Source organism: Pogoniulus pusillus, chromosome 35, assembly GCF_015220805.1.
Source record: "Pogoniulus pusillus isolate bPogPus1 chromosome 35, bPogPus1.pri, whole genome shotgun sequence".
Classification (NCBI taxonomy): Eukaryota; Metazoa; Chordata; class Aves; order Piciformes; family Lybiidae; genus Pogoniulus; species Pogoniulus pusillus.
This window is the reverse complement of record NC_087298.1, coordinates 1,590,044-1,610,419: the sequence shown is the minus strand read 5'-3', so window position 1 is coordinate 1,610,419 and position 20,376 is coordinate 1,590,044. Positions and strand designations below refer to the sequence as shown.

Here is a 20,376-nt window from a genome sequence, read left to right as displayed (position 1 = left end):
GACCTGCAGCAACAGCTGCTTTAATCCAAGCCCAGCACCATTCAGACCTGCAGCAGCTGCTTTAATCCAAGCCCAGCACCATTCAGACCTGCAGCAGCTGCTTTAATCCAAGCCCAGCACCACTCAGACCTGCAGCAGCTGCTTTAATCCAAGCCCAGCACCACTCAGGCCTGCAGCAGCTGCTTTGATCCAAGCCCAGCACCACTCAGACCCGCAGCAGCTGCTTTAATCCAAGCCCAGCACCATTCAGGCCTGCAGCAGCTGCTTTAATCCAAGCCCAGCACCATTCAGGCCTGCAGCAGCTGCTTTAATCCAAGCCCAGCACCATTCAGGCCTGCAGCAGCTGCTTTAATCCAAGCCCAGCACCATTCAGGCCTGCAGCAGCTGCTTTAATCCAAGCCCAGCACCACTCAGACCTGCAGCAGCTGCTTTAATATAAACTCAGCACCACTCAGACCTGCAGCAACAGCTGCTTTAATCCAAGCCCAGCACCATTCAGACCTGCAGCAGCTGCTTTAATCCAAGCCCAGCACCACTCAGACCTGCAGCAGCAAATTGCCCAGCCCAGGGCAATGGAAGCAGGAACAGACACATCCCCTGGGCAAGAACTAATCCCACAGGTCAAGAGCCTAAAAAGCCAAGCCACAACGAGGTGGGGGAGATCTGCTGGTTACAGTTAGTGGCTGTCTGGCAATAAAGACCTGTCCCATACCTTCTCTTCCAGCTGGGCCAGCTGCTGCTGCAGGGAATCCCTCTGCTCACACACCTCCTGGTACTGCCTGCCGTGCTGCTCCCTGGCTGAGGCCAGTGCACGCTCACATTTGGCTTCCCACTGGGACTCCAGCTCTGCCTGGACGAGTGTCAGCTGCCACCGTGCAAGAGACATCGTTAGGGACACACAGCCAGGGGCTGCACAACAAGGAGCTGACAACCTGAGCCTGAACATCACCTGCCCTAGGCTGGAACAGCTACATGCAGGTGGTTGCCCTGCAGGTGTTCTCAGTTGCTGCCCACACCTCTCAAAGTTCAGTTCTGGCCATGATCCCTCAGCCTGGCCTGAAGGTCTGGCTCAGATTTCAGCTCCCCTGGCATTGTTTCTGAGCAGTCTTCCACTCAGCAGCACTCCTGTGTTCTCTCTGCTGTGCCTCCGTTTGGTGCCTCTTGTTTCCTCTTTGATACTCTTACCCTAATCTGATTCCAGAATCCCAGCAGGGTGGGGCTGGAAAGGACCTCTGGAGATCATCCAGTCCAAGCCCCTGCTCCAGCAGGGCACCCACAGCAGCTTGCCCAGGAGCACAAGGACCAGAGGGGGCTGGAAGCTCTCCAGAGAAGACTCCACAACCTCTCTGGGCAGCCTGCTCCAGGCCTCCAGCACCCTCACACCAAACAGCTTTCTCCTCCTGTTCAGATGCAAGCTTGTGCCAAGTGCCCCTGGTCTTGTCACTGGGCACCACTGGCAAGAGCCTCACCCCATCCTCTTGCCCTCTTGCCCCTCACCCTCCACCCTTTGGCTCCTGCTGAGCATTGCCCATAATGCTGCTGCATGCCAGGCTGTAGCAATGCTGCACCAGCACTCGGCAGCCACAGCAGTGTCTGTGACTGCAGCCAGAGCAGCTGGCACCTGGCAACCTTCCTGCCTACTCAGCACACTTCCCGAGGGGAACATCAGTGCAAATCACAGAACCAGGCAGGCTGGAAAAGATTATTAAGTCCAACCTATCACCTAACACCTTCTAATTAACTAACCAGCCCATGGCAACAAGTGCCTCATGCAGCCTCCTTTTAAGCACCTCCAGGCACGGCCACTCCACCGCCTCCCTGGGCAGCCCATTCCAGTGCCAATCACTCTCTCTGACAACAACTTCCTCCTAACATCCAGCCTAGACCTGCCCTGGCACAGCTTCAGGCTGTGTCCCCTTGTTCTGTTGCTGGCTGTCTGGGAGAATAGACCAACCCCACCTGGCTACAGCCTCCCTGCAGGTAGTTGTAGACAGCAATGAGCTCTGCCCTGAGCCTCCTCTGCTGCAGGCTGCACCCCCCCAGCTCCCTCAGCCTCTCCTCACAGGGCTGTGCTCCAGGCCCCTCCCCAGCTTTGTTGCCCTTCTCTGGACACCTTCCAGCACCTCAACAGCTCTCTTGAATTGAGGAGCCCAGAACTGGACACAGCACTCCAGGTGTGCCCTGAGCAGCACTGAGCACAGGGGCAGAAAGACTTCCCTGGTCCTGCTGGCCACACTATTTCTGATGCAGGCCAGGCTGCTGCTGGCCTTCTTGGCCACCTGGGCACACTGCTGGCTCATGTTCAGTCCAGGTCAGAGGCAGGGCCAACAGACAGCAGCAGAGACATGTTAGAGAGACACCAAAGTGAAGTCTGTGCTGAAGCTCACCCCCAAAATCAAGCAGGTGACGTTTTCATTATTCCTCTAGCTGAGCACTTTGGTGACTGCTTCCTACCTGTAGTTTCCTACAAGGCTTTGCAGTGCCTGCTGGAGAAGCTGCCAGGGTTCCTCACCTGCTCTGCTGCTGCTTGGTCAGTTGAGGTTCGTGCCTTCTTCAGCAGCTGCCGCAGCTTGTCCACCTCCTGCTGGTAGGATCGGCGCAGCTCCTCCAGCTCCTCCTCTGCCTGAGCTCTCTCCGAGAGGGATTTCTTCTTCCTCTCTGCAAGATTCTGCAGGAGACAACAGGACACTGAATGGGCCACACTGCATCAAAGTAGCTTCTCCTCCTCGTGCAGAAAGAGCTTATTTGAGCAGGGAATAGATCACTTCAAAATCAGCCTGCAGGAGAAGGCCTTGGGGGTGTCAGTTGGTGCCCAAGTGCCCAGCAGCCAGCACTGGTCCCTGGCAGCCCAGAGCCAGCTGTGTGCTGGCTGCAGGCAGAGCAGGGAGAGCAGCAGCACAGGGAGGGGATTCTGCCCCTCCAATCTGCTCTGCTCAGACCTCACCTGCAGCACTGCCTCCAGCTCTGGGAACCCAGCACAAGAAGGACCTGGAGCTGCTGCAGAGGGCCAAGAAGAGGCCACTAAGATGCTCAGAGAGCTGAAGAAGCTCTGCTGTGGGAACAGGCTGAGAGTTGAGGCTGCTCAGCCTGGAGAAGAGAAGGCTGTAGGGAGACCTCAGAGCAGCCTTCCAGTGCCTGAAGGGGCTGCAGGAGAGCTGGGGAGGGACTTTGTAGAAGGGCTGAGAGTGGCAGGCTGAGGGACAATGGCTTTGGGCTGACAGGGGGGAGACAGAGTGGAGCTGAGGAAGAAATTGTTGAGAGTGAGGGTGGAGAGAGACTGGCACAGGTTGCATGGGGAGGCTGTGAATGGCCTCTCCATGGAGGTGTTGTAGGCCAGGCTGGGTGAGGCCTCGAGCAAGCTGTGCTGGTGAGAGGTGTCCCTGCCCATGGCAGGGGCTGGCACTGGATGAGCTTTAAGGTCCCTTCCAACCCAAGCCATTCTCTGAACATGCATGCATGATAATGAAGCTGAGATTGTTCCAGCAGTAGGAATGTTCACATAATAACCAACCACAAATCAAATCCAAGTCACACCAGCAGGAAGGCTCCAGCAGCAGGGCAGGTCCTGCCTGCAGGTGAGCCCAGATTCACCTCCCTTCTGGGTTTGCCTTGGGATAAACTTCAGCAAACAACTGAAGCCTGCAGCATTCCAGTGCTGGCCTTGCCCATACCTTCTCCAGAGTCTCCTTCTCCACTCTGAGGTCTGTGAGCTCCTCTTCCAGTGCTGAGATCTTCATGTCCAGCTGCTTACGGCTCTGCTTCTCAGCTTTGAATCTGGTCTGGGAGTCCTCAGAGGCTTCCTGGAGCTCTGCCAAAGCACACTGCACCGTGGGTGTCAGCACTACAGGGATTTCAGGGCAGCACATCTTGGGGCTCCTCTCTTGCACCCTGAAATCCACCACAGGGCCTGCAGCACCTGCAGTGGCAGCTTGGATTTGTGACTGGCCTCATCTGGGAAATGGCCACGCTCAGAGCTCAGCTTTGATCTGAGCTCTTCCACCACTGGAAGGTCTCTGCCTCCTCTGCAAGCTGTTAGGCAGCAGTGCCAAGAGACTGCTTCTACTGAGGGCATCCCTGTGACAGGAGGGATGAGTTTGGTCACTGGTTCAGCACACACCCTTCAGACAGTGCAGTGCTTTACTCTCCTCCTTCAGGACCTTGGGACTGAGCCTAGGGACAGCAGGAATAGATACTCCAGAAGAAAGGAGAAACCTGTGCCTTGTGGAGTCAAAAGAATCAGAACTGCTGGGGTTGGAGAAGGTCTCTAAGGTCCAACTGTCAGCCAAAGACCACCACGGCCACTGAACCATGTCCCCAAGTGCCAATACTTCCAGGCATGGGGACTGCACCACTCCCTGGGCAGCCTGTGCCAGTCCCTGACCACTCTGGCAGCAAAGAAATGTGTCCTGATCTCCAACCTAAACCTCCCTTGATACAACTTGAGGTCATTTCCTCTGGTCCCATCACTTGTAACTAGAGAGAAGAGACCAACCCCTACCTGGCTCCAGCCTCCTTCCAGAGAGCTGTAGAGAGCAATGAGGTCTCCCTCACCCTCCTCTTCTCCACACTGCACACCCCCAGCTCCCTCAGCTGCTTCTCCCCAGCCCTGTTCTCCAGACCCTTCCCCAGCTTTGCTGTCCTTCTCTGGACCTGCTCCAGCCCTTCTTGAAGTGAGGAATCCAATCCTGACCCCAGGATTCGAGGTGTGGCCTCCCCAGTGCTGAGCAGAGGGGCATGATCCCTGCCCTGTGAGCAGCCCAGAGGAGCTGTCCCAGGGCAGGCACAAGAGCCTCACCTGCTACCTGTGCCTGCAGCCTGTTGAGCTGTGCCTCCTGCCGCTCTGCCTCCTGCAGCGCCGCGGACAGCTGCTTCCGCAGCTCCATCTCCTTCTTCTGGTGGGCAGTCAGCTCCAGCTGCAGCTGGGAAACCTGGGCTGTGGCACCTGCGAGCTCCTCTGCAACTTTGGCCTGTCAACAAATCGCAGCAGGGAAATGGGAACACAAAAAAACGGTCAGTGTGGGGCAGGAGGCACCAGAACTGCCTTCCCGGGGAGAGCTGGCAAGGCACTGCAGACCTCAGCTGGGGAAGTGGTGGGGTCCTGCACTTCACAGGCATCTCCAAGTTGGAGAGGTGACCATTTTTTGGCAGGCTACTGGGAGTCATTTGGCTGTCACTTGTCCAGACTGACTACAAAGTTGCACAAGGCCACCACCAACTCCATCACCACGTCCCTTTTGCCGAACAGCTTACGCTTGTGTTTAGGACTAGAGCCAGAGTCTGGTGGCTCTGCTTGGAGTTTCCAGGCTATGACAACTAAAAGCCTGGGCTCTAACACTGAGTGACCTTCAGCAGGCTTACAAATCACTGCAAAGCCACACAAAGCACAGCCTTGCTCCAGCCAGAAGGGCACCCTCCCTCCAGAGCACACAGCACATAGCCAGCTGGAGGAGCATGCCAGGGCCAGGTTGATGCTCTGCATCGTAGCTCTCACAGTCATTTGCTGCCCTGTTTGCATCTAGCATTGCTCAGGGGCAGTGACTCATGTTCAAACACAGCTCATTAGACAGCTTGGCCAACAACAGTATGTTAGGAGAGACTCAAGGCCCCAAGACAGAGACACAAAGTCACGTTCCCAGCCTTGCTGCACGACACGAAGGTCAGGCAGAGCTCCACCCAGCACAAAATTCACTGCCACACAGCTTCCCAGCAGGGTCTTGTGCTCAGGAGAACTGGAGCTGCTCTCTGCTTTATCCCTATAAAATCCCTCCAGTCTTTCTCCTCAGACTAGGACAGAGGAGAGCTGTGAGCCAGACTGTCCCCACTGTGGTGAGGGTGGATTTGTGCTGGCCTGGGGGCTGGGTCCTACACTGATCATTTGGAAGAGGAGGCAGCATTTCAGCAGAGGCTGGCTACAAAGTGCTCTGCTTTCCTCTTCTCTCCAGAAGGGTCTCACTGCAGCTCAAGACACCAACTCCTGGCATGCTGAAGCCAAACCCAAGGCCCATGGTACATCTAAAGGCTGTCTCATCATTTCTCTTTGTCTTCAATGGCACATGAAGAGAAATCAAAAGGGAATCCTTGCCAGGAGCTGCTACTAGACTTCATATCTGCACTAGCTCAGCTCCAGCCTCCACCTTTCAGGCATCAGGAATCTTAGGTGAGCTATTTCTGCTCTGACACTCAGGCCACTGTGTCCTGTTCCTCCCGTGGGGGAGGTGAAGCAAGCAGCACTGTCACAACGTTCTGTGACACAGACCCCAGCTATGAAGCCCTTTGCCAAGCTGGAGATCTGGGCTAATCCAAGAGCTGAGGCAACTCTTCTGATGCCAATCAGCTTTTAGCTGGTAGAAGAGGAAGCTGGGCTGGCACCACCTGGGGCACAATTATCTGTCACCTACACAGTCAGCAGACACTGCCTCACCTGGTCCCAGCCCTGATCCACTGGCAGCATGCGCTGGGAAGAGAAAGCAGTGACAGGAAACAGGAAGAGTTAACAACTTGAAAGCATTCAGCAGCAGCAGCAACAGCAAAATGCTTCATTGCAGGAGCCTGAGGCATGCCAGAGAAGCCTTTAAATCACTCCAAGAGCTGCAAAAGCTTAGGCTGGGTGAAGCCTGGCTTAAAAAGCAAGAGGCTAAAGGTATTCTGTGGGTGTGTTATGCATCAGGGACGTGAAGGGTCCTGCGTGTCACTGCTTGGTGGGGTTGGAAGGGACCTCTGGGGGTCATGCAGTCCAATCCCTCTGCTCAAGCAGGGCACCCACAGCAGCTTGCCCAGGAGCACAATGGCCAGGTATGGAGCAAAGCTGGAGATAGTCAGATTCAGGCTGGAGGTGAGGAGGAAGTTGTTGAGCAGGAGAGTGGTGAGAGGCTGGAATGGGTTGCCCAGGGAGGTGGTTGAGGCCCCATCCCTGGAGGTGTTTAAGGCCAGGCTGGATGGGGCTCTGGGCAGCCTGCTCTAGGGTAGGCTGTCCCTGCCCATGGCAGTGGGGTTGGAACTAGATGATCTTTGTGGTCCCTTCCAACCCTGACTGATTCTCTGATCTAACCTATTCTATGATCTAGGTGGGTTTGGAATCCCTCCAGAGAAGGAGACTCCACAACCTCTCTGGGCAGCCTGCTCCAGGCCTCCAGCACCCTCAAAGTTATGGCACATGAAGCCTTCATCCAAAGCTGTGATGTGCTCTGCAGGGGTCCAAGACCTGGGACCCAAAAGGAGCAAGCTACTGACACCTCTCCTCAGAGCTCCTGGGTGCAGGTGCCTGGCCTGAAGCACAAACCAAATAATGAGCCTCTACTTGTCAAAGTAAAGAGTAAATATAGAGAGAAGATATGTGTAGGGTAAAAATAACTTCAGCTTCTCCTCCCTGCTTCTGTCTGTCCACAGTGGTCTCAGCAGCCAGAGAGCAAGCTAGCCTGGACAAGAGGAAGGAATATCAGCCTTCACATTTACAGCCATGCAACTGGCAGAACTCTTCTCCCAGTGCAAGCCAGGACTGTTCTGCTCCACCCTGAAGTCTGTCCATGGAACTTTCACCACTGCTGAAGGTGAGGCCCAAAGGATTCCTGCAGATCACAATTTTTACTTTCAAAAGGTGCTTCCTCCCCAGGTTACCTGTTGCACAAGGTGGATGTTCTGCTCACTGACAAAGGCATTGTTTTTGTCCCTTTCATCTGATTTATCCTTGGTTAGAGCCTCTCACACTCCCTAAATACCACAGACAGGAGACCTGGGCTCTCACTGGAAGAGTCCCAGCCCTGCTTTGCTGTCTGCTCTCACCAGCACACAGCTCTCAGCTGCACACTGCTGTGTCCTTTAGCATTCTTTGGGCAGCTGCAGTTTCCTGCCACTTTCCATGCACCAAGTTATGGCTCTCCTGCAGAGCAAGCACTTCTCACCTCACACTGGAGCTGGAGTGACACACAGCTCAGCAGAGGAGCACAGTGCCAGCTTGAGCTTGGTGTCATTTAAGAAGCACCCTGCAGTCACAGACCTCAGAGCCAGGCTGGGCTGTCTGCAGTGGGCATTAAAGGTCACACAGCCATGCCACAAGGGCACTGAACTGGTTTGAAAGCTATTTCCCAACAGGAAAAACCCAAAGCAACAAACCATTATGGGCAGAAACAGTTAGCTTGGGATTAGTGCTGAAAATGAACTGCAAAAGTGCAGTGAAGAAACCTGAGTAGGAAATAACTGTTCTGGTATCTGCAATCTCTCTGTGCCAGTTACACAGCAGCTGCTCCCTGACTGTCAGTGCAGCCAAACCAAGCACATGTCCTGGGCTGGACACATTTCACAGGGAATCAAGCACTTCCCTGTCAGGTACAAACATGACAGCTCCAGCAGCCTGAGGAGCCACATCTATATCCTCTGTGCTGCTCTGGTCGTGAAAGCCAGGCAAAGATTCACTTTTTCTTGCACCCAAACAGCTTTCAAAGCCTATGTTCAGAACTGCAGTTGCCTCCTAAGAGACTTGTGCCCTGCCTAAGAAGGCTTCAGCATGCTTTGGTGCAAAAGCAAGCCCCTTCTCTGGCTGCAGCCAGAGGTGTAGGGCTCTGCCTGCTGTCACCATTACCTTCTCCTGCTCTGCATGCAACACTCTTGCCTGGGTGCTCTCTGCTGTTGTTTGCAGTGAGTGGTTCCTCTGCTCCATCAGCAAGTTGCTCTGCTCCACGTACCTGTGAACAGCAGAAAGGCTGCCTGAGCTTTTCCAGGGGTGCAAAGGGCTGAGCTGGCAAAGGCAGGACTGCAAAGCAGCTCTCCTCGGGACAAGTCTCAGGCGGTTCTGCAGCACGTCCTGCACTGAGAGCCTGGCAGGATAGGTGTGCCTGGCACAGCAGAGATGGCAGCAGCCTGGGGAAGAGCTTTACCTGTCTGCACCAAGTCTGATGTTCTATCACCCAGCAGAGTGTTGCTGATACCCACTCACCACTACCACTCCCTTAAACAAGCTCTCCTCTAACCTCGTGGTCCCCTCCAGCCCCTTCCTCAGTCCCCTCCAGCCCCTTCCTCAGTCCCCTCCAGCCCCTTCCTCAGTCCCCTCCAGCCCCTTCTTCAGTCCCCTCCAGCCCCTTCTTCAGTCCCCTCCAGTTCCTTCCTCAGTCCCCTCCAGCCCTTTCTTCAGTCCCCTCCAGTTCCTTCCTCAGTTCCCTCCAGCCCCTTCTTCAGACCCCTCCAGCCCCTTCTTCCACCTTACTACAAAGCTAGCAAAAGTAAAGCAACTCCCCAGAAGCAGAGCCAAATGTGCTCAAAGAACAAAGCCTGAGGGTTTCTTCCCCCCACTTTTACACATTCCTATCTACTTGAAACCAGTTTTGCAGACACATCCTGCAGAGAGAGGTGGGGTGCAGGACTCTACATTTCGATGACTTAACCCTCATTAGACTATCAGAAGGCATCTGTATCCTAGAGAGCAGCCCTCCTGGTTACACCTGACCAGGTTTAAGATGGAAAGTGTTTTTATAGGAACTAGGAACAAGTTCTACACCAGGAGGGTGCTGGAACACTGCCATAGGATGTCCAGGGAGGCCACATCCCTGGAGATGTTCAAGCTGAGGCTCAATGGGGCTCTGGGCAACCTGATCTAGCTGAGGATGTCCTTGCTTTCTGCAAAGGGGGCTGGACTGGGTGACCTTTGGAGGTGCCTTCCAACCCAAGGCAGTCTATGAAATGCTGGAGGTGGGGAGAGGCAACCTGGAGGTGAGGAGGGAGTTGTTGAGCAGGAGAGTGGTGAGAGGCTGGAATGGGTTGCCCAGGGAGGTGGTTGAGGCCCCATGGCTGGAGGTGTTTGAGGCCAGGCTGGCTGAGGCTGTGTGCAGCCTGCTCTAGGGTAGGGTGTCCCTGGGCATGGCAGGGAAGTTGGAACTGGCTGCTCCTTGTGGTCCCTTCCAACCCTGCCTGATTGTGTGACTGAAATGCAGAGCTGAGGCCCCTGCACTGCTCACCTCTGGTTGCGCTCAATCAGTTCGCTGATCTTCTCGTTCTGCTCCTCGATCCGACTGCTCTTCTCAAAGATCTCCTGCTTCAGCCTCTCGTTCTCCTGAAGCACAGCCCAGCATCAGTGCTCACCTCCTCAGGCCTCCCTGGGGCATCACCCACACCTTGCTTTGGGACAGATGCAGTGCAGTGCGGGGACTCAGCACTGGGAGGCACCACGACCTAGCAGGCAGCCTGGGCAGGGACAGTGCCTGCCAAACCCCATTCTAGAGAATGCTGTGTCTGGTTGACTGCCACCCACAGAGCTTCTGCCTAGACAAGGATGAAGCAGGGAAAGCCAGAAGTAGGTGGCTCTGCTAACACAGCACTTCGGCTGTGGAACTCCCTCTGCAGGGTGCTGCGGGTTTAAGAGGCTGAATGTCTCTCACACGACCCTGCCACATGCCAGTGTAGCAGCTCTGGCTCAGAAGGTACCCAAACCACACACTGCTGAGAAGAGCTGCTGCAGAAAGAGGTGAGAGTCTCCTGCTCCCACCCAGGCAGCTGGGCTGGGCCACTCAAAACCAGCACACATGGGTGGGCAGACACCTGGGCCAAGCCAAGAGAGCTGACCTCAGCAGGAATAACACACTGGGCTCCAGCTCCTCTGGAGATCTGATGCAGCTGGAGGGGTCCCTGCTGACTGCAGGGGGGCTGGACAAGATGACTTTCAAGGGTCCCTTCCAAGGCAGTGCAGCCTGTGGTTGTGTGCAGCAGCCGAGCACGGCTGGCGGTGCTCACCTGGATGATGCGCTGGATATTGCTCATGATCATGGAGGCTTCCATAGTAACAGAGGAGATGCCAGGCAGCAGGGAGCTGTTGGCAGTGTTCTGATTCTTCAGCTCCTCCACCTGCAGGGATAAGCCCTTTGTGAGCCAGATGAAATGAGCTGATGGCTGTAGGGGTGGGTCAGACATCTGCACTGTTCCATCGGATCGGCTGTAGGGTACATAACCACTGCGGGTGCTGGGTAGAAGGTTGCACTCCATGACCTTGGAGGTCTTTTCCAACCCTAATGGCTCTCTGGCACCTCCTGAAGGGCAGTGAACCTCTCCCAACACAAGATACCATATGATGATCAAGATGGTCAGGGGGCTGGAGAATCTCTCCTATGGGGACAGGCTGGGAGAGTTGAGGCTGTGCAGCCTGGAGAAGGCTTCAGGGAGATTTCAGAGCTGCAGTTCAGTATCTGAAGAGGACCTGCAGGAGAGCTGGGGAGGGACTGTTCAGAAGGGGCTGTGGGGATAGGATGAGAGGCAATGGTTTGGAAGTGGAGCAGGGCAGAGTTAGGTTGGACATCAGGAGGAAGCTCTGCAGCGAGGGTGGGGAAGAGACTGGAACAGGCTGCCCAGGGAGGTGGTTGAGGTCCTGTTCCTGGACACATCCAAGGTCAAACCTGCTGTGGCCCTGAGTAACCTGCACTAGTTGGAGGTGTCTCTGCTGGCTGCAGGGGTTTGGAGAAGATGACCTTTGAGGGTCCCTTCCAACCCAGTGCAGTCTGTGGTGTTTCAGACAGAGACAGCTCCTTCCCCAGGCCCAGGCTGCTCAGAGCAGAACTGCCACACTGCAAGGTCTGCTCACACTGGGATCCTCCCTGGTGGCTCCTGAGTTACAAACTCAATGCAGGTATGTGAAGAGAGCCAACTCCTCAGCCTGCAAGGGGAGCACCCAGAGCCTGTGTGTAAAGGGTTAACCCTCCTGGGGGAGTGGTTTTGATCCTGACTGCAGGTCCTCTTGACTCCCCCCTGGGGGTAGGCCTTAACCTTACTCCAGGTGTAGTGCTTAGCCCACTCCCACTTCCTTTCTAGCCCCCTGTAACCAACAGAGGAACTGCCTGTTTCACCTTCTCTCACCCTGCCTGACAGCATCACCTTCCTGTTCCTGCTGCTCTGTGCTTTACCACAAGGTCATCAGCCCCGAGGTGTGCCAACTCACTGCCATCCACCTGCTCCTGCAGATCCATTCCCTATCCTGTTTTCCTTGCCCTCTACCTCTTTGCAACTCCCCTACCTCACATACCTTTCACTTGTTGTGAAAGCTTTCTCTTCACTTCCAGATGGCAGTGAGATCATGTACCTGGGAGGGTTTTACCTTTTCCTCTCTAGAATCATAGAATCCAGCAGGCTGGAAGAGAGCTCCAAGCTCAGCCAGCCCAACCTAGCACCCAGCCCTAGACAACCAACCAGACCATGGCACTAAGTGCCCCAGCCAGCCTTGGCTTCAACACCTCCAGCCACGGCCACTCCACCACCTCCCTGGGCAGCCCATTCCAATGCCAATCACTCTCTCTGACAACTTCCTAACAACATCCAGCCTAGACCTGCCCTGGCACAGCTTCAGGCTGTCCCCCCTTCTTCTGTCCCTGGCTGCCTGGCAGCAGAGCCCAACCCCACCTGGCTGCAACCTCCCTGCAGGCAGCTGCAGGCAGCAATGAGCTCTGCCCTGAGCCTCCTCTGCTGCAGGCTGCACACCCCCAGCTCCCTCAGCCTCTCCTCACAGGGCTGTGCTCCAGGCCCCTCCCCAGCCTTGCTGCCCTTCTCTCAACACCTTCCAGCACCTCAACATCTCTCTGCAATTCAGGAGCCCAGAACTGGACACAGCACTGCAGGGGTGGCCTGAGCAGTGCTGAGCACAGGGGCACAAGAACCTCCCTTGTCCTGCTGCCCACACTGCTCCTGAGCCAGCCCAGGATGCCATTGGCTCTGCTGCCCACCTGGGCACTGCTGCCTCATCTTTAGCCTACTATCTACCAGTACTCCCAGGTCCCTTTTTTCCTGGCTGCTCTCAGCCACTCAGTCCCCATCCTGTAGTGCTGCTTGGGGTTGTTGTGGCCAAAGTGCAGAACCCTGCCCTGGGCCTCATTCAGTCTCATCCCATTGGCCTCTGCCCACCATCTAATTCATTTTCTTTGAAAAAAGGGGGAAGAGGGAAAGGCCTCCAAGAAATTGTTCTTGGTTCTATTGACTATTTGGGTCCCTGGGAATGTCAACTCGAGCTGGGCCACTGTGGCACACTACCTTGGCAGCCAGGTGATCCACCTTGTCCACCACCTTGCTGACAGCCAGGCGGAGCTCAGTGTTGTGCTGCCGAGCTTCTGTCATCAGAAAGGAGGTGACATCCCCTGCTGCTGCAATGGAGAGAGAGACCTGCAGTCACAGAGGGGCATTCCTGCACACAGGCATACCAAAACCAGCACTCATCAGGTGTTTGAAGCCTGCCAATAGGACAGTGACTCTCTGCCCAGAAACACCACGTCCCTTGCATCTGGAAATCCAATCATGGAATCAGTCAGGGCTGGAAGGGACCACAAGGATCAGCCAGTCCCAACCCCTCTGCCACAGGCAGGGGCACCTCACACTAAATCAGACTGCCCACAGCCTCAGCCAGCCTGGCCTTAAACACCTCCAGGGATGAGGATTCCACCACCTCCCTGGGCAACCCATTCCAGGCTCTCACCACCTTCATGCTGAAGAGCTTCTTCCTAACATCCAGTCTGAACCTACCCATTTCCAGCTTTGTTCCATTCCCCCCAGTCCTATCACTACCTGACAGCCTAAAAATTCCCTCCCCAGGTTTCTTGTAGCCCCCTTAAGATACTGAAAGGCCACAATAAGGCCACCTGGGAGCCTTCTCCTCTCCAGGCTGAACAGCTCTAAGTATTCTGCAAAGACCAGGAGGAGGCAGGTTTATGGCCCCAGGAAATTGGTGAGCCACATGACAGCACCTGAGTCAACAAGAGAAGCCCCCAGACACACTGCAACAGCAGGATACACACAGGGGCAAACCCAGCAGGACAAAGGTTGGCTCCTGGAACTCTGAGCTGAAAAAAAGCAACTTGCTGCAAGGAAGGCTCAGCTACACTCAGGGCTTCACTAGCAGGGGTTACCTGAACAGGTCTTTAAATGCTCTTAGGCCTTCCTAGCTTGAGCCTTTCTTTGGGTTATGTCCCCTAGATGTGCACTGAAACTCTTTCTCTGGCTGGCAGGAGAGTTGTTTACTGCTCACATTACAGCTGGAGGCAGCAGCTATAAAACACCTCTAGTACCACACAGCCTTGGGAGGACACTGCACTTTCCATCCCCCTTCCCACTGAGTGAAGCTCTTTAGGGTAAGAAAAAGGGCTTGTGGGGCTAGGACCAGGGGCAATGGTTCTGAGCTGGGAGAGGGGGGATTAGGAAGAAATTCTTGCCAGTGAGGGTTGGGCACAAGTTGCCCAGGGAGGCTGTGGATGACTCCTCCCTGGAGGTGTGCAAGGCCAGGCTAGATGAGGCTCTGAGTGACCTGTGCTGGTGGGAGGTGTCCCTGCCCATGGCAGGGGGTGGGACTGGATGATCTTGAAGGTCCAACCCAACCCTTTCTGTGAATCCATGAAAGCAGAATATATCTTGGGAAACCTTTGCCCCATTTGATGTTGCAAAGTAAGAAGGTGTGAGACAGCACAGCACTGCAGAGAGGACAAATCTGTGTCTGTGTGTCTGTGCCACCACTGCCTCCTAAAGCATCATGAACTCACTGCAGCCTTCTGCAAAGCTAAACCTTCAGCTTCATCATCCTGCAGTCCTGCCTGCAGTTCTGGAGCCCCCAGCACAAGCAGGACATGGAAATGTTGGAGCCAGTCCAGAGGAAGCCACCAAGATGCTGAGAGGGCTGCAGCAGCTCTGCTCTGAGTACAGGCTGAGAGAGTTGGGGCTGTGCAGCCTGGAGAGGAGAAGGCTTGGAGGAGACCTTGGAGTGGCCTTCCAGGATCTGAAGGGGGGTCCAAGAGGGCTGGGGAGGGACTATTGACAAGGTCTGGGAAAGACAGGAGGAGGAATGGGTTTGGAGTGGCAGAGGGGAGATTGAAACTGGATGTTAGGAAGAAGTTGTTTGCAGTGAGGGTGGGGAGAGACTGGCACAGGTTGAGGGTGGTGAGACACTGGCACAGGTTTCCCAGGGAGGTGTTCAGGACCAGGCTGGATGAGGCCTCCCTGTGGGAGGTGTCTCTGCTTATGGCAGGGGGCTGGAACTGGCTGAGCTGTGTGGATCCTTTCAACCTAAACCATTCTATGAGTCTATGTCCCAGCCTGGAACCATTCCAGGTGAGGTTGGTTTGGGCTCTGAGCAACCTGCTCTAGTTGCAGATGTCCCTGCTCCTGCAGTGTGTGGGGGATTGGACTGGATGAGCTTTAAAGGTCCCTTCCCACCCAAAGCATTCTCTGATCCTGTGCTGGTTTTGAGGCTTACCTTGGTAAGGTGCAGGATACATCTGTCCTACAGGCTGGAGCTGGGAAGCAGATGCAGCAGTCTGGGGGTAAGCAAATGCCATCCCTGGATATGCCTTGCAGAAGAAGGTGAGAGAAGTCAGAGCATGATTTGATACCTCCCACCCTGCTCACACTGCAGTGGTCTGCAGGGGTTTTAAGACTCAGAACAATGCCAAAACTTGGAAAGAAGAAATAAACCCAGAATCAATGAGCTGGAAATCAATTTTCACAACAGTAAAGTCCCAGAGCTGCTTATTCACCCTCCTGCCAGTGGAGCTTGGCCTCCAGAGCTGCCCATGAAGTGTCTGCCCAGCCAAGTGTGCCAGGAGATGCCTGAGGCATGCATGCAAAAGGCTTTCAGTGCAGTGTAACCTCCACTGCCTGGGCTTGGTGAGGCTTTTGCCTCTTTCATTCACACACTGCCTTCATTGCAGGAGTGTCTGATGTCTAATGGTGCGGTCGAGGAGGTGTCAGGGCCTCTCTTCTGGGGGAAGAACAGAGATGCTACAGTCTGAAGGGGGCCCACAGGAAGGCTGGAGAAGCACTGCTTAGAATGGCTTGTAGGGATAGGATGAGAGGCAGGGGTTTGAAACTGGAGCAGGGGAGATGTAGGTTGGGCAGCAGGAGGAAGTTCTGCACACTGAGAGTGGTAAAACACTGGAGCAGTTTACAAAGGGATGTGGCTGAAGCCACAGATCTGCCCTGCTGTGGCCCAGGGCAGCCTGCTCTGGTTGGAGATCATAGAATCAAGCAGGTTGGAAGAGACCCCCAAGATCATCCAGTCCAACCTATCCCCCAGCCCTATTCAGTCATCTAGACCATGGCACTAAGTGCCTCATCCAGGCTTTAATGGCCCTGCTCACTGCAGGGAAGTTGGACAAGATGAGCTTTGAGGGTCCTTGCAACCAGATGAAATCTGTGACTCTGTGAACAGCAATGGCAAAGGATCAGCCACTCTTCTGCCCAGGCTCAGCTAGGGGTTTAGGTCAGCACAGCTTAGGAAGCTGCCTTCTGACTGAGGTTTAAGGAAGAGAATGTTACCTTCTGCCTGAGAGACACAAAGAGCAGCAGGTGAACAGCTCACTCTGAGCTATGCTAACCTCAAAGCTGCTCCTAGGAAGGGCTCAAACAGTGCAACACAACTGGACTGCAGCTTTACTGCTCAGTGCTCATCAGGAGCTAACCAGACAGTGAGGAACAAAGGAAATGCTGCAAGGACCTCACCTCTCAGGAAGAAATCCAGTACAGCTTGGGAGCTTGGGCCAGTTTCCTACAAGGACTCAGGACAACATTTTGATTGGGATGGGATTGAGGCTTGAGGAGGGCAGACTGAGCTTTGTTGCCCTTCTCTGGACATGTTCCAGTACCAGGTCTTCACTCTCTGATGTGGAGAATATAGTGGGTGGTAAGCCCCTAGAGTTTCCTTGTAAGCAGACTGCACTACTTTACAACAGCAGCACAACACTTCCAAGGGTTCTGTTTTTGCTGGCTGAAAGGCCACAATGAGAAGTGTGCAAATGAGCTCTCAGGGGAAAGCAAACCCCTGGCCAAGACAAATTTCAGCTCAGATTCTTTTTTCTCACCTCCCCTACAAGTACTTGGGCATTTCTATTTTATCCACTACGAAAGCAGATGTTGAACACAGCCTGGTTAGTTTTTACTTCAAGAAGCCATCAGCAAACAGCAAATCAGCCCTTTTGGGTCAGATTCTAAGAGACATGTGATGGAAACTTGAGAATGGCAGAGAAGAGGCACAGGAAGCTGTCTGGGATTCCCATCCTGCTATAAAGCCTTGTGGCCATGAGAGCCAGTGGCATCCTGGCCTGCATCAGGAATGGTGTGGCCAGCAGGAGCAGGGAGGTCATTCTGCCCCTGTACTCTGCACTGGTTAGACCTCACCTTGAGTGCTGTGTTCAGTTCTGGGCCCCCCAGATGCTTGAGCGTGTCCAGAGAAGGGCAACGAGGCTGGGGAGAGGCCTTGAGCACAGCCCTACGAGGAGAGGCTGAGGGAGCTGGGATTGGTTAGCCTGGAGAAGAGGAGGCTCAGGGGTGACCTTATTGCTGTCTACAACTACCTGAGGGGAGGTTGTGGCCAGGAGGAGGTTGCTCTCTTCTCTCAGGTGGCCAGCACCAGAACAAGAGGACACAGCCTCAGGCTGTGCCAGGGGAGATTTAGGCTGGAGGTGAGGAGAAAGTTCTTCCCTGAGAGAGTCATTGGACACTGGAATGGGCTGCCCGGGGAGGTGGTGGAGTCGCTGTCCCTGGGGCAGTTCAAGGCAGGACTGGACGTGGCACTTGGTGCCATGGTCTGGCCTTGAGCTCTGTGCTAAAGGGTTGGACTTGATGATCTGTGAGGTCTCTTCCAACCCTGATGATACTGTGATAGGGAAGGCAGGAGGGCTTATGAGGAAGGCCAGAAGCAGCAATGCTCTCCTTGATGTCACTTAGGTACCTGAAAGCCCTGTGCTCCTCCAGGCAGAGCTGCATGGGGCTGGATGGTTGCAGGTATTAAAGCAGCAGAGGACACTGGGGCTGTAGAACCAGAGGCTTGAGGTACTGAAAAGGAAAGAAGAAATCAGCATCCCATAAAATAGGGAGAAATAAATTAACTCATCCAGTGTGAAAGGGGGAAAAAGAGAACTGAAAATCACTACAGAAACACAAGTTTAAGACACAGAAAATTCACAGAATCCCAGAGTTAACCAGGCTGGAAAAGACCTTTGAGATCATCACATCCAACCTATCACCCAAAGCTTGCCTCTTCCTTTCCACACCTGAAACACCACAGATTTATTCAGAAGCAAATGTCTGAATAAAAGAAGGATGACTCAGGTAGCTGGGAGGGAGAGGAGCAAGTAAGCCACCCCCCAGACAGAACTGACATAAGAATCACAGAATCAGTCAGGGTTGGAAGGGACCACAAGGCTCAGCCAGTTCCAACCCCTCTGCCATGGGCAGGGACACCCTACCCTAGAGCAGGCTGCCCACAGTCTCAGCCAGCCTGGCTTCAAATATCTCCCTGGGCAATCCATTCCAGGCTCTCACCACTCTCATGCTGAACTACTTCCTCCTCACATCCAGTTTGAACCTACCCATCTCCAGCTTTGCTCCATTCCCCCCACTCCTGGCACTCTCTGAGAGCCTAAAATGTAAGCCACCCAAACAGAACTGACATAAGAATACAAAGATAGCCCCTGAGGTAAAAGCTATTTGCTAATAGATGCCAGTATTTTGACTCCTTTGTTGCCAGGGCTATCAAGAAATACTTTGGAGAAGTGGGGTCAGTGAAGTTTATCACTTTACCTTGCCCTTTATCAGGTCAAGAACAGGAATTTCACTTCTAGCTACTCAGACAAGCAATTTTCATTCAAACAAAGGGAGCTCTGAAGTGCTCTGTCACAAGATGCTATTCAAACTGACTCGTAAAGACTGCTCAGCTGACCAGCAGCTGACATTTCAATTCCAGCCTGGGAAGACAAGTGGAACCCACTCCAGAGCTGCCAGCACTCACAGGATGTTAGGGGTTGGAAGGGACCCAAGGAGATCATCAGGTCCGACCCCCCTGCCAGAGCAGGACAATCCTATCTAACACAGATCACACAGGAACACATCCAGACAGGCCTGGAAAGGCTCCACAGAAGGAGACTCCACAACCTCTCTGGGCAGCCTGTGCCAGGCTCTGGGACCCTTCCAGGCAAGAAGTTCCCCCTTGTGTTGAGCTGGAACCTCCTGTGCTGCAGCTTCCATCCATTGCTGCTTGTCCTGTCTCAGGGAGCGTTGAGCAGAGCCTGTCCCCCCCTCCTGACCCCCAGCCCTCAGAGAGTTGTAGACATTGATTCAATCCCCTCTCAGTCTTCTCTTCTCCAGACTAAACAGCCCCAGGGCCCTCAGCCTCTCCTCATCAGCCATGCCCTCCAGTCCCCTCATCATCCTCATAGCTCTCCACTGGACCCTCTCCAGCAGATGTCTGTCCCTCTTCAACTGGGGAGCCCAAGACTGAAGGCAGTATTCAAGCTGAGATGCCCTTCACTCTGATGCCCTTCACTCTATCCCCATCATGTCCAAACGAATAAATTAAGCCTGTTAACAGGAAAAGGATTCAAACACTTCCATTTCCAAATCATACAATCAAGCAGATTGGAAGAGACCTCTAAGCTCATCCAGTCCAACCTAGCACCCAGCCCTATCCAATCAACCAGACCATGGCACTAATCCTACAACTCTCAGGGCCACCCTAGCAGATGTGATGGCAGAGCAGCTCTTGCACTCTGGCTGCTCCTCCTCAAGCATCAGTGTGTGCCCAAGATCACAGTGAGGAAATACTCCAAGGATTCAGGTCTTGTGCTTTATGGATTAGTGCAGCCCTGGAGCTTTGTGTCAGCAAGGCTTGCTAGAAGCTGTCAGTTCATACACTCAGAGAAAGGTCTGGGTTAGAAGAAACCTTCAAGGTGATCTAGTTCCAACCCTCTGCCATGGGTAGGGACACTTCCCACCAGCACAGGTCACTCAATGCCTCATCCAGCCTGGTCCTGAACACCTTCAGGGAGGTTGTGGAGCACAGAAGCACCCAACGTGATCAAAGATCACGTTGGGTGCTTCTGTGCTCCACAACCTCCCTGGGAAACCTGTGCCAATGTCTCACTACCCTCAACCTGTGCCAGTCCCTCCCCACCCTCACTCTCAAGCATTTCTTCCTCATCTCCACTCTCACTCTCCCCTCTCCCAGCTCAAAGCCATTGCCCCTCATCCTACTACCACAAGCCCACATCCAAAATCCCTCCCCAGCTTTCTTGCAGGTCCCTGTTGCTGAAAGCAAGCCTCTGTTCCTGCAGCCCTTGCACTGAAAGCCTGCAAATAGGAGAAGTTTCCCTGCTCCAGTGCCAAGCTGAGCTGCTCATTACCTTGTGTGGAGACCGTGGGCAGTACTGCATGAGCTGGCTGTGAGGGTCTCACTGAAGATGAAAGCATTGGTTGTGCTGCCACCCTCAGTGTATTTGGATCCTGAAAACATTTCTGCATGTTACAAGGAATGCCAAAGAATCACTGAAGGTTAAGGATTGAAAAAGGAGCTGGGAAGATGCTTTGAGTCCAAGGCTCCTGCAAAGCAGGGTCACCCAGGGCAGGTCACCCAGGAACACATTCAGGTGGGTCTTGAAA

The 20,376-nt window shown here is 54.3% G+C and overlaps 1 protein-coding gene and 1 long non-coding RNA gene across 7 annotated transcripts in view; one reads left to right on the top strand and one right to left on the bottom strand.

Moving 5' to 3' along the window:
* Positions 1-20,376, bottom strand: part of FKBP15 (FKBP prolyl isomerase family member 15) — a 48,239-nt gene that overhangs the window by 7,134 nt on the left and 20,729 nt on the right. For 3 of the 6 annotated variants that reach the window (XM_064170952.1, XM_064170953.1, XM_064170955.1), the window contains exons 13-24: positions 20,121-20,220; positions 17,672-17,775; positions 15,200-15,293; positions 12,994-13,103; positions 10,717-10,827; positions 9,945-10,039; positions 8,576-8,678; positions 6,422-6,454; positions 4,796-4,967; positions 3,672-3,808; positions 2,513-2,668; positions 713-865 (exon numbers count right to left, since the gene is read on the bottom strand). In XM_064170952.1, the coding sequence (XP_064027022.1) occupies positions 713-865; positions 2,513-2,668; positions 3,672-3,808; positions 4,796-4,967; positions 6,422-6,454; positions 8,576-8,678; positions 9,945-10,039; positions 10,717-10,827; positions 12,994-13,103; positions 15,200-15,293; positions 17,672-17,775; positions 20,121-20,220 (1,368 nt within the window). The remainder of the gene's footprint in view (positions 1-712; positions 866-2,512; positions 2,669-3,671; positions 3,809-4,795; positions 4,968-6,421; positions 6,455-8,575; positions 8,679-9,944; positions 10,040-10,716; positions 10,828-12,993; positions 13,104-15,199; positions 15,294-17,671; positions 17,776-20,120; positions 20,221-20,376) is intronic. The other 3 variants (XM_064170956.1, XM_064170957.1, XM_064170954.1) reach the window with 2 other exon arrangements.
* LOC135190059 (uncharacterized) overlaps positions 5,959-20,376 on the top strand; it is a 30,502-nt gene continuing 16,084 nt past the window's right edge. Inside the window, exons 1-2 of the long non-coding RNA XR_010308416.1 lie at positions 5,959-6,157; positions 7,387-7,547. This is a non-coding gene — a long non-coding RNA (uncharacterized LOC135190059). The remainder of the gene's footprint in view (positions 6,158-7,386; positions 7,548-20,376) is intronic.